The sequence below is a fragment of the Notechis scutatus genome, chromosome 5, assembly GCF_049901735.1.
Source record: "Notechis scutatus isolate UNSWTSFEM ecotype Mainland chromosome 5, rNotScu1.2, whole genome shotgun sequence".
Lineage (NCBI taxonomy): Eukaryota > Metazoa > Chordata > Lepidosauria > Squamata > Elapidae > Notechis > Notechis scutatus.
In genome coordinates this window covers 21,141,317-21,155,468 of record NC_142013.1, presented here as the reverse complement: position 1 = coordinate 21,155,468, position 14,152 = coordinate 21,141,317, and the positions used below count along the sequence as shown (strand labels likewise).

Here is a 14,152-nt window from a genome sequence, read left to right as displayed (position 1 = left end):
AGTGTTAATAATATTTTTAAGCATCATGTCATAATAGCGTTTTGTGCATATATATGTTTGTTTGCTTGCTTGGATTTAATAGTTGTAGGAGTAAATCAAAATAATCACAATATCACATAGATATTTGAGAATTGCTTAGAAGAGACCATTCTTTTCTGGACCCCTTAGTACTTGAAATTGTCCTTCAAGACATGAAACCTAATTAGGATATATTGTTGAGATGCATAACTAAGTAAACATTGATAGAATTCCATTATTTAAAATTTGCACTCTGTTAAACTTTCCAGATTAATGTAAGAACAAAATAGGCAGATCAAAGAAGAACAATAAAAAGTTGGAAAGTGCAGTGGCAGAAAAGGTATCTTACGCACTCTGTTATCTGTTAACTTGAACAAAATACAATGAATTGTGATGTCATCAAGAGTCTGTATATGCCAGCAGTTGCTATTTTTTATGCTATGAAAAGATACATGACTGAAGAGTGAGTGATCTATTTGATGGAAAAGGAGCATAGAGCCAGGCACATTATTACGTGCCATTTTGTGGGTTACAATAACTACTGACCTCTCTTGGGTTTCTAGCATGCAAGATATCATCAGATAGTATACTAGTATAGAATTAGAAGGCTATCTGGGTTGCTGTTTTTGTCATTTATTTGCTTTTGTGTGTGTGTGTGTGTGTAAAGCACTACAAAGAAAGTCATTCTTTGTTTTTGTTTTGATTTATTTTTCTAAAAGATTTCCAAATTACTTTTCAATATTACCAGCTTTATTTGTTTGTTTCATTTCAGGAAGACAGTGTACTCAGTTGCAACTTCTAAACCCTGAACGATTTGCCTGGCTCATCAAAGAAGTTATGAATACTTTATGGCCCAGTTCAGAGATTACAGTGCAGTGGTTTCCTACTTCTGATAAGAATCACCCGCCTATTTCATGGCTCAAAATGGTATGGAAGAATTTGTATACGCATTTCTCTGAAGACTTGTCTCTATTTGATGACCTACCACTTATTCCGAAGACATTACTAGATGAAGAAGATGCAATGGATCTTATAAGATTAAGGGCTCCATCGCCTATTATTCTAGATGATGGGTCTGAAACGCAGCTTCCGAAATTTTTACCTGAGATAATTGAGCAACTTGGTGGGATCATTCTTAAGAAACTTGACCCCTCAATTCATCATCCCCTTTTAAAGAAATATATACACACCCCATCTCCACATATAGTTTTACAGATAGCAGAAAAACTTCCCTTACAGAAATTGGTAAATCAGGTTACTTCATTGCCCACGTCACACAAAAATGCACTCAGAAGCTTCCTTGCTAGTTTGACTGATATTACTGAAAAAGAGAAGAGAGTCATTAATGAGATGATAATATTTAGGAAAATTGAACAACCACTTGATGAAGGCGGTGCTTTTACTGCTCTGAAAGTTTGTAAGGTACTGCATCACAATGCCAAACTTCCACCAGGTGTAAAATTCTCTGTTTCACTGGTTGACAGCAGTGATGAAGCCACCATTCGTTTAGTAAACAAACTGAAAGTAGAACAGTTGAAAACCACTGACTGCATACAATTTATTTTAAAAGATATACAGAATGATTTTTATTCTACTGATGAAACAATAAAAATTATGCTATGGATTCTAGAAAATTTGACTTTCCTCAAAAATGAAAATGCAGAGGTGCTGGATTGGTTGAAACCATTAAAATTTATTAAAATTTCAGAGGAAAAAATGGTGTCTGCCAGTGAACTTTTTGATCCCGAGGTGGAAGTATTACAAGACCTGTTTTATGGGGAAGAAGAGCTCTGTTTCCCCCCCAAGATTTTTAAAACTTCTCCAGATATTCTGCACGCTCTGAGATTAATAGGCCTAAAATCTGAGAACAGTTTGGAAGAGAAAGATATTTTATGTATAGCCCATAAAATAGAGAAGTTGAAGGACTGTGCTAGTACAAGTCAGGATTCACTGACACAAAAAGCCAGAACTTTGTTAATGATTTTGAACAGACGTTCACTACTGCATTCACTTGAAACAAAAGCCACACTGAAAAAAATTAAATGGGTTCCAGCTTGCAAACAAAGGCCTCCAAATTACCCAAGTTCATTAATTTGGAAAGGTGATCATTGCTATATGTGTTCACCACCAGAAATGTGTGATATATCTCAAGCAACATTAATAGGTTCTTCTGTTCCCCTTGTAGAAAGTGTCCAACCTAGTACTGAAAAAGCATTAGGGATCACCATCAAACCTAATATCAAGTCAGTGTTAAAACACTTTAAAGTAGTAGTGGACTGGCACAGTTCCAAGAAATTTAGTGACGAAGATTACTATCAGTTTCAGCAAATCTTACTTGAGATTTATGGTTTCATGCACGACCATTTAAGTGAGGGGAAGGAAGCTTTTAAGGCCTTGAAATTTCCTTGGGTGTGGACTGGTAAAACGTTTTGCTCACTATCTCAAGCAGTAATAAAATCGCCACCCGATCTTGATCTCCAGCCATATCTTCATAGTGTGCCAAAAACCATGGCTAAGTTCCATCAGTTGTTCATCAGTTGTGGGTCAATTGAAGAACTGACCCCAGATCACGTCTCCATGGTAATTCAAAAAATATATCTCAAAAGTGAACAGTCTCTTACTGAAGAAAAGAGTAAGCAAAACCTTCACATTATGTTGAATATTATAAGATGGCTGTACAGTAGCCAGATTCCAGCCAGTTTAAATACACCTGTTCCACTATATTGTAGCAAAAAACCTTTTAAACTTACAATGAAGCCAATCCATGAATGCTGCTACTGTGATATCAAAGTGGATGACTTAAATGATTTGCTTGACGATGCTATGGAGCCAATAATTTTAGTTCATGAAGATATTCCCATGAAAACTGCAGAATGGTTAAATGTGCCATGTCTCAGTACTAGGTTGATTAATCCAGAAAATATGGGGTTTGAACAATCGGGCCAACGAGAACCGCTCACAGTAAGAATTAAAAACATTTTGGAGGAATACCCTTCTGTGTCTGATATCTTCAAAGAGCTGCTTCAGAATGCTGATGATGCCGATGCAACACAGTGCAATTTTTTGATTGACATGAGAAGAAATAATGACATAAGAGAAAACCTTTTGGATCCAGGAATGGCAGCGTGTCATGGACCAGCTTTGTGGTCTTTCAACAATTCTGAATTTTCCGACTCAGACTTTCTAAATATAACACGGTTAGGCGAATCCCTAAAAAGAGCAGAGATCGACAAAGTTGGAAAGTTTGGTTTGGGATTTAATTCTGTTTACCATATCACTGACATTCCCATCATTATGAGCAGAGAATTTATGATCATGTTCGATCCAAACATCAACCATCTCAGTAAACATATACGAGATAAATCTAATCCTGGGATCAAGATAAATTGGAAAAAACAGCAGAAGAGACTTCGAAAGTTTCCTAATCAGTTTAAGCCATTCATAGGTGTATTTGATTGTCAGCTACCTTTGACTGTGGAAGCACCTTACAGTTATAAAGGGACCCTTTTCAGACTCTCCTTTAGAACTCAGCAGGAAGCTAAAGTAAGTGAAGTCAGCGCTACCTGTTACAACACTGCAGATATTTATTCTCTTGTGGACGAGTTTAGCATTTGTGGGCATAGGCTGATCATCTTTACTCAATGTGTAAACTCAATGGTCTTGAAATATTTGAAAGCTGAAGAAGCCAGTCCTGAGGTGGCTCAAGACACTGTGATTATTAAAAAAAACCTATGTCCATCCAAAGCAATTACCACTCCCTTTACAAGCGTTCTAAAGGAAGCTGCTAAGCTCATGAAAACTTGCAGTAGCAACACAAAAAAACTTCCCACCGAATCGCCAAAGTCTTCATGCATATTACAAATAACTGTAGAAGAATTTCACCATATATTTAGACGTATTGCTGATTTGCACTCCCCGGTTTTTAGAGGGCCGGAAGACGACACTGTTTCATTCTTTGAAATGGCTAAAACTGGACAAACCAAAAGGCCCACAGATGAACTGCCACAGAAAACAGTAGATTCTACCACGTGGCTTCTGTGTGCTTGCATGGATACCGGAGAAGCCTTGAAATTCTCCTTACATGAAAGTGGACGAAGACTAGGACTTGTCCCATGTGGCTCAGTAGGAATTATGTTGTGCGAAAGACAGGATCAAAAATGGACAGTGAAATCCAATTTCTACAACTTAGGAGAAGTATTTTGCTATTTACCTCTTCGAATTAAAACAGGCCTACCTGTTCATATCAATGGTTCCTTTGCCATTACGTCAAATCGAAAAGAAATATGGAAAACTGACACAAAAGGAAGGTGGAACACTGTATTTATGCGACACGTGATAGTAAAGGCCTATTTGGAAGCTGTGGTAGTTTTACGCAACATGGCTACATCTGGTGAGCTAGAAGATTACAATTGCTTTGCTGTGTGGCCTGATCCTGATTCAGTGCATGATGATTTTTCAGTTATATGTCAGGGATTTTATGAAGAAATATCCCATCCCAAAGGCAAAGAAGGAATCAGAGTGTTCTCTGATGGCTCATCTTGGGTGTCAGTGAAGAACGTCAGGTTCTTGGATGATTCATTGTTAAAACGTCCAGACATAGGAACTGCAGCTTTCAAGATTTTTCTTAAATATCTTAAAAAAACAGGTTCAAAGAATCTTTGTGCTGTGGACCTTCCTTCTTGGGTCAAAACAGGCTTTGAAGAAGCAGGGTGTAAGCAAGTGTTACTAGAGAATACTTTTTCAGAGAAACAATTTTTTTCTGAGGTATTTTTTCCAAATATTCAAGAAATTGAGGCAGGACTTCGTGATCCTTTAATGCACTACGTACTGAATGAGAAAATGAGTGAATTTTCAGAAATACTTTGCATTACTCCATGCATTCCTTGTTCTCTGACTGAACATCCTCTGGTGGTACCTTCCAGACTGATCCATCCTGAAGGTCGAGTTGCAAAGCTTTATGTTAAAGAAGATGGAAGGTTTCCTCATGGAACTAGCCAAGATTATCTTAATCCAGTAATTCTAGTCAAATTAGTTCAGTTAGGCATGGCTAAAGATGATATTTTGTGGGAAGACTTGTTAGAACGTGCAAATTCTGTAGCAGAAATCAACAGGACTGATCATGCAGGAGCCTGCCTGAGAAGCAGTATACTATTAAATCTCATAGATGAAAAACTTAAAAACAAAGACCCAAGAGTTAAAGATTTTGCTGAAAAATTTCAAACGATACCATTTCTCCCATTTCTCACAAAACCCGTAGGTTTCTCCTTACAATGGAAGGGCTCTGATTTTGAACCTGAAATTATGTTTTCTGCCATGGACCTTTACACCGTTGATTACCAAGATATACTTTGTCTACTAAAACCCATACTTAATGAAAATTCTCATTCCTTTAAAGGATGTGGAACTATTCCCTTTGCTGTCAAAGAATTTTTAGGATTGCTTAAGAAACCAACTGTGTCTATGGTTATAAAGCAATTAAAAGAAGTTGCAAAATGCTTCGATGGAATTACCTTGTATCAGGAAAATATCACCAATGCATGCTATAAATACCTCCATGAAGCACTACTACAGAATGGAACCACAAAAACAACCATTGTTGAGGAATTGAAAAATTATAGTTTCATTCTAGTTGAAAATGGTTATGTTGACGCCACAAAGGTAGCTTTTCATCTTAATTTTGAGGCAGCACCGTATCTTCACCAGCTGCCTAATAAATACAGAAATAATTTTCGCGAACTCTTTGAAAGTGTCGGAGTACGTCATGCTTTTATGGTGGAAGATTTTGCTCTAGTTCTTGAAGTGATTGATCAGGAAAGAGGAGGCAATCCAGTTACAGAAGCAAAGTTTCAACTTTGTAGGAGAATCATAAGTGAAGGAATATGGAGTCTTATTAGAGAGAAAAAGCAGGAATTCTGTGAAAAAAAGTATGGAGAAATTTTGTTACCAGATACTCACCTTGCCCTTCTGCCAGCCAATTCTTTGTGCTACAATGACTGTCCTTGGATAAAAGTGAAAGATACAACGGTAAAATATTGCCATGCGGACATTCCTAGAGAAGTAGCAGTAAAGCTTGGGACAATACCTAAACGACACAAAGCCTTAGAACGGTATGCATCAAATATCTGCTTCACTGCTCCTGGAACTGAGTTTGGACAGAAAGAAAAATTGACCAGCAGAATTAAAAGTATTCTTAATGCATATCCATCTGAGAAAGAAATGCTGAAAGAGCTCCTTCAGAATGCTGATGATGCAAAAGCTACGGAAGTCTGCTTTGTGTTTGATCCTCGGCAGCACCCAGTTGATAGAATATTTGATGAAAAATGGTCCCCTCTTCAGGGTCCGGCATTGTGTGTCTTCAACAACCAGCCATTTACTGAAGATGACATTAGAGGGATTCAGAATCTTGGTAAAGGCACTAAAGAAGGCAATCCATGTAAAACTGGTCAATATGGAATAGGGTTCAATTCTGTGTATCATATAACTGATTGCCCTTCTTTCATTTCTGGAAATGATATTCTTTGTATCTTTGACCCCCATGCGAGATATGCTCCAGGGGCAACGTCCATTAGTCCTGGACGCATGTTTCGGGACTTGGATGCGGATTTCAGGACCCAGTTCTCTGATGTGTTGGATCTTTATTTAGGAGGCCATTTTAAACTAGACAACTGCACAATGTTTAGATTTCCACTTAGAAATGGAGACATGGCCAAAGTTTCTGAAATTTCTTCTGTGCCGTGCTCTGATAGGATGGTACAGAATCTTCTAGACAAGCTGCGTACAGATGGTGCAGAACTTCTGATGTTTTTGAATCACATGGAGAAGATCTCAATCTGTGAAATAGAGAAAACAACGGGAGCCCTTAATGTGTTATATTCTGTCACTGGCAAAGTAACCGATGGAGACAGATTGAAACGAAAGCAGTTCCATGCTTCTGTAATTGACAGCGTAACAAAGAAGAAACAACTGAGTGAGATACCTGTGCAGCAGATCACGTACACTATGGTTACGGAAGACTCCGAAGGCAACCTTACGACTTGGTTGATCTGCAATAGGTCAGGCTTCTCGGCCATCGACAAAGTTTCAAAGAGTGTGGTATCAGCACATAAGAACGAGGACATTACGCTTTTCCCTCGAGGGGGAGTTGCAGCATGTATTACTCACAACTATAAAAAACCACATCGGGCATTTTGTTTCTTACCTTTGTCTTTAGAAACTGGGCTTCCTTTTCATGTGAATGGACACTTTGCTCTGGATTCTGCCAGACGAAACCTGTGGCGTGATGACAATGGAGTTGGTGTCCGAAGTGACTGGAATAATAGTTTAATGACAGCACTGATAGCACCAGCCTACGTTGAACTTCTAATTCAGCTGAAAAAGCGTTACTTCCAGGGAACTGATCCAACTGTGTCAGTTTTACAAAACACGTCTGTGCACACTATGAAAGACACTTTGAAAAAATTTCTATCATTCTTCCCAGTTAATAGACTTGACTTGCAACCGGATTGGTATTGTTTGGTGAAAGCTGTATATAGCTGTATTCATGAAGAATCGAAACGTCTCCTACCTGTTGTGCGAACTCCGAATGTGGATGGTTCTGATTTGCATTCTGCAATTATCATCACTTGGATTAATATGTCTACCTCAAACAAAGCGAAGCCATTTTTTGACAACTTGTTACAAGATGAGTTGCAGCACCTCAAAAATGTTGAGTACAACATCACGACTCGTAAAACTGTGGCAGAAAATGTGTATAGACTCAAACATCTTCTCTTAGAAATTGGCTTTAACTTGATTTATAGCTGTGATGAAACTGCAAATCTTTATCACTGTCTTGTGGATGCTGACATTCCTGTGAGCTACGTAACTCCTGCTGATGTTCGATCATTCTTGATGACGTTTTCCTCACCGGATTCTAATTGCCACATTGGAAAGTTGCCCTGTCGTCTTCAACAGACAAATTTAAAACTTTTCCACAGTCTAAAGCTTCTTGTTGATTACTGTTTTAAAGACACAGAAGAAAATGAGATCCAGATTGAAGGATTGCCTCTGCTCATTACACTTGATAGCGTGTTGCAAGTATTTGATTCAAAACGCCCAAAGTTCTTAACAACTTACCATGAATTAATTCCATCTCGTAAAGATTTGTTTATGAACACCCTTTACTTGCGGTACAGCAATATCCTACTTAATTGCAATGTAGCAAAAATATTTGATATCTCCAGTTTTGCTGATTTATTGTCGTCTGTGTTACCAAGAGAATACAAAGCAAGAGGGTGTATGAGATGGAAAGAGAACTTTGCAACTGAATCCTGGCTTAAGAATTCATGGCATTTTATTGGTGAATCTGTAAATGACAAAGATGACCAGGAAGAAGCAAAAACAACATTTGAAACTGTTATTGAGATCCTGAAGGATTGGACATTGCTTCCAGGCACAAAATTTACTGTCTCCTCTAATCAGCTTGTTGTACCAGATTGCGATGTGTTGCTTCCTCTCAGCCTTATGCACATAGCTCTCTTCCCAAATTCCCAAACTGATAAAGTTTTCCATGCTTTGATGAAAACTGGTTGCATTCAACTTGCCTTGAACAAAATTTGCTCCAAAGACAATCCTCTAGTTCCCCTGCTGTCAGGACATACAGCAAATATAGATAACCCTTCAAGCATTTTAAGAGCTATACATTATATGATTCAAACTTCAATGTTTAAGACAGAAAAGTTAGCTGAAAATGATTTTGAGGCCCTCTTGATGTATTTCAGTTGCAACCTAAATCACCTGACTTCCGAAGATGACATAAAAGTTTTGAAGTCCCTTCCATGCTACAAATCTATCAGTGGACGATACATTAGCTTATCAAAATGTGGGGCATGCTATGTACTCACAAGAAGCATTCCCTCCATTGAAGTGGATAAATGGACACAGACGACTTCCGTTGCTTTCCTTGAAGAAAAAATCCACTTGAAAGATTTGCACACTGTGCTAGACTGTGTTCCAGTAGATGATCTTGAAGTTTATTTAAAGCACCTTTTACCAAAGATTGAAAGCCTGTCTTACGATGCAAAGCTAGAACATCTGATTCATTTGAAAAATAGGCTTTCTAGCATTGAAGAATCGTCGGAACTAAAGGAGCAGCTGTTTGAGAAGTTAGAGAGCTTTTTGATCATCCATGATGCATGTAATAGACTAAAACCTGCAAAACATTTTTATGACAGGACTGTAAAAGTCTTTGAAGTTATGCTTCCTGAAAAACTCTTCATACCTCAAGATTTCTTTAAAAAATTGGAACAGCTCACAAAACCAAAAAACCGTGCTGCTTTTCTGACATCATGGGTGGCATTGCTTCGAAATATGGGACTAAAGCACATTATTTCCCAACAGCAGTTACTGCAGTTTGCTAAAGAGATTAGCATGAGAGCCAACACTGAAAATTGGACCAAGGATAGTCTGCAGAATACAGTAGATGTCCTCCTTCACCATATATTTCAAGAAAGAACTGATTTATTATCTGGAAACTTCCTTAAAGAATTGTCTTTAATTGCATTCTTGTGTCCAGAACGTGCGCCTGCTGAAATTGTTAGATTTCATCCACAATATCAAGAAGTTAATGGCACGCTTCCTCTTATTAAATTTAGTGGAGCCCAAGTAAACCCTAAATTCAAACAAACAGATGTTTTGCAACTTCTTTGGACTTCATGTCCTATACTTCCAGAAAAAGCCACACCTTTAAGTATCAGAGAACAAGAAGGAAGCAGTCTTGGTCCACAAGAACAACTTGAGCAGGTTTTAACAATGCTTAATGTTAACTTGGATCCTCCTTTAGACAAAGTTATAAATAACTGTAGAAATATATGCAATATAACAACTTTGGATGAAGATATGATAAAAACGAGGGCTAAGGTTCTAAGGAGCATCTATGAATTTCTTAGTACAGAGAAAAAGGAATTCCGGTTTCAGCTTCGAGGAGTTGCTTTTGTGATGGTTGAAGAAGGCTGGAAGTTATTGAAGCCGGAGGAAGTAGTAATAAATCTGGAATATGAATCTGACTTCAAACCTTACCTATACAAACTTCCTTTAGAACTTGGCACCTTCCACCAACTGTTTAAACACCTGGGCACTGAAGATGTCATTTCAACAAAGCAGTATGTGGAGGTTTTGAGTCGCATATTCAAGAACTCTGAGGGAAAGCAGCTTGACCCGAATGAAATGCGTACTGTTAAGCGAGTTGTTTCTGGCCTTTTTAAAAGCCTTCAGAATGAATCTGTTAAAGTTAGAAATGACCTTGAGAATGTGCGAGAACTGGCTCTTTATCTTCCAAGCCAGGATGGTAGATTGGTAAAATCAAGCATCTTAGTTTTCGATGATGCACCACATTATAAAAGCAGAATACAAGGAAACATTGGTGTCCAAATGCTGGTTGATCTTAGCCAGTGTTACTTAGGGAAAGACCATGGTTTTCACACTAAGCTGATAATGCTGTTTCCTCAGAAGTTGAGGCCTCGCCTCCTCAGCAGTATACTTGAAGAGCAGTTGGATGAAGATTCACCTAAAACTTGCCAATTTGGAGCACTGTGTTCACTTCAGGGCAGGCTTCAGTTACTGCTGTCTTCTGAACAGTTCATTACAGGACTTATTAGAATTATGAAACATGAAAATGACAACACGTTTTTAGCCAATGAAGAAAAAGCCATAAAACTTTGCAAGACCTTAAGAGAAGGCTTGAAAGTCTCTTGTTTTGAGAAGTTGCAAACAACCTTGAGAGTTAAAGGTTTTGCCCCCATTCCTCACAGTAAAAGCGAAACATTCGCCTTTTTAAAGCGATATGGAAATGCGGTGATACTACTCTACATACAGCATTCTGATAGCAAAGACATAAATTTCCTTTTAGCTTTAGCAATGACCCTGAAATCTGCAACTGATAATCTGATTTCTGATACTTCCTATTTAATTGCAATGCTGGGCTGCAATGATATTTACAGAATTAGCGAGAAGCTTGACAGTTTAGGTGTCAAGTATGACTCTTCAGAACCATCCAAACTTGAGCTACCAATGCCTGGTACTCCTATTCCACCCGAAATCCATTATACTCTTCTCATGGATCCAATGAATGTTTTTTATCCAGGTGAATATGTTGGGTATCTTGTTGATGCTGAAGGGGGTGATATCTATGGATCTTACCATCCAACATATACATATGCCATAATAGTACAAGAAGTAGTAAGAGAAGATGCTGAAAACTCCAGTTTTTTGGGGAAGATTTATCAAATTGACATTGGATATAGCGAATACAAAATTGTAAGTTCCCTTGATTTATACAAATTTTCAAGACCCGATGAGAGTTCTCAAAGCAAGGGCAGCGCCCCATCTACTCCAACAAGTCCTACTGAATTTCCAGCCCATGGACCAAGGACAATCCCTCCTCTTTTTCCAGGAAGGGAGAGTCATAAATCGTCCTCATCTTCTAAACATCATTCTCCCAAAAAGGGTAAGGCAAATTCTCTACCAGAAATTTTAAGGGAAGTGACATCAGTGATAGAACAAGCCTGGAAGCTTCCAGAATCCGAACGGAAAAAGATTATAAGAAGGCTTTATCTTAAATGGCATCCAGACAAAAATGCAGACAACCTTGATCTAGCCAATGAGGTTTTCAAGCATTTACAAAACGAGATTAACAGACTAGAAAAGCAGGCATTTATCGATCAAAATGCAGACAGGGCATCCAGGCGGACATTTTCATCCTCAGCTTCTCGATTTCAGTCAGACAAATTTTCATTTCAAAGGTTTTATACTTCATGGAATCAAGAAGCCACAAGCCATAAGTCTGAAAGACAACACTCTAAAGAAAAAAGTCATTCCTCTACTGGCCCTTCATATTCACAGCGATTTTTTGTGCCACCTACGTTCAAGTCTGTTGGAAATCCCGTTGAAGCACGTAGATGGTTGAGGCAAGCTAGAGCAAATTTTTCAGCTGCCAGAAATGATCTTCATAAAAACGCCAATGAGTGGGTCTGCTTTAAATGTTACCTATCCACTAAATTAGCTCTGATTGCTGCTGATTATGCAGTCAGGGGTAAGTCGGATAAAGATGTGAAACCGACTGCATTAGCACAAAAAATTGAAGAATATAGCCAACAGCTTGAAGGTCTCACAAATGACGTCCACACACTGGAAGCATATGGAGTGGATAGCTTGAAAACACGCTATCCAGACCTCCTTCCTTTTCCACAAGTTCCAAATGACAGATTCACTTCTGAAGTTGCCATGAGAGTGATGGAGTGTACAGCATGTATTATTATAAAACTTGAAAACTTTATACAACAGAAGATATGAGAGATGTTAAAGATATGGTAGATTCATGCCATGTTTTTCACCATTTTTTTAAAGCTACTTTTTGGTGGCATGTTCTTGTAGGTATGTCATGTATTCAGTCAGACGCCTTTTTTTAACAGGAATGGAAGTTCATCCTCAGAGAAGGTAATTGCTATAGCTATGATAAAGTACATTTGAGTTCACTTTTGTTAGCAAGAAGTAGTTACTCAATATGATGGAATAACATGTGATTTTGTTGTATAGTTACTGTACTTCAGAGGATACACAGGTTTTAGCAGATTGTAAATGTAATAAATATATTCTGTGTTGATTAGGGCAAAAGTAAGTAGTTCTGCAGATCTAGGTAAGTGAATCTGTCCATTACTAGAAAGCAGCAGAGACTAGCTTTATAGCCAAGAAGTGTTGGGCAGGTGAACAGTCACAAATCTTCCCATAGCTTATCATGATTAAAGTGTTAGCTGTCAAAAGTTGTGCCATCCTCTGCTACTTTGCAACATTTCCATGATAACTTTTTATCTCTTTCACTGAATGCCATGTTCTGTCCTCAGGCATGCGGAGTTAAGAATAGAGACTTTGTAAAAATCTGAGCCTATTAGCGTATAGTAGAATATGTATTTAAAGATTTGTCGGAGACTGGGCTGTAAAATATGTACACAATAAAGTGGTACAATTAACAGGGATAAAGTGCACTTTATATAACCAAAGCATTGGACAATGTTTCTAAATCTTCGCCATTTTTAGTTGTGTGGGCTTCAATTCCCAGAATTCCCCTTACTGCCTGGGGGATTTTGGGAGTTGAAGTCCACATATCTAAAAGTGGCCAAGGCTGAGAAATACTGCTTTGGACTATGGATAGTAAAATTTGCTTGTATGTATTCATCCAACTTTTTCCCAAGAGCTGTCATTTTCAGTGTACTAATGGAAGACTGCGTGTATTCTTTTTTAAGAAGTTCAAAAATCTAGGGAGAAAATTTCTGCTGGCAAAGTCTGTATACATTTGTAATGGACATTCATTTTATTCCAAATGGAATATGGTTATACCTCTGCTGCATTCTTACATGAAAAGATTATTGTGGACTGCACATCATTTTAATCCTACTTGTTTAATGACTTTTCAACACACTATATTTTCTGTATAATTTAGGTGCTTTGGATATGTTGTTGTATGAGAATTACATGTATATCACATATCACTTTATGTAGGATTTTTTGAAACTGCACACCAAACCATCTTTCAGATCTTGCCTTGATTTAGCTTTGTGTTTTATTTATTTTTTTAACGAGTCACCATTAGAAATAATATAAAAATTAAGGTATTTTGGTATTCAGTGGGGTATTTTTTTAAAATACATTTTAAATGGTGCTGCAATGTTAAGCTTTTTTATTTTGTCTCACACGGTGGCACATAAAGAAATTTGAGTTTTTTAGTTCATACGGTTTCTTTTATAAATTGTTATACTTTTGATAATGCCATGTAAATTATTAAATATTTGTAAAACAAACTTGTATCAAATAAACCTGTTGTAGTTAGTATTGTATTCCATTATATAATGGTTGTAAATTTCACTGATTAGTACACTGAAACTATCATTTCACTTAAAAATGTAATTTGCAAAAAAAAAATGATTATAGAGAAAATAATAATTGCAATACGGAAGAAAAAAAATGGTAGCTCTTGAAACAAATGTAAAAAGGTGTTTGGAAAAATAGCTCAGTAAATTGTAGGCTTTGAAATCTTTAAGGCTTTGATTGCAAAGCCATGTGATTATTTCCGCTGCTAAGTGCCATAACTTAAAATTTAATAATA

At 37.5% G+C, this 14,152-nt stretch overlaps 1 protein-coding gene across 1 annotated transcript in view; it reads left to right on the top strand.

Annotated features, from left to right (window-relative positions):
- Positions 1-12,461, top strand: part of SACS (sacsin molecular chaperone) — a 28,841-nt gene extending 16,380 nt beyond the window's left edge. The window contains exon 9 of the mRNA XM_026675066.2: positions 791-12,461. Within this exon, the coding sequence (XP_026530851.2) occupies positions 791-12,345 (11,555 nt within the window). The 3' untranslated portion in view covers positions 12,346-12,461. The remainder of the gene's footprint in view (positions 1-790) is intronic.
- The last annotated feature ends 1,691 nt before the right edge of the window (positions 12,462-14,152 follow it).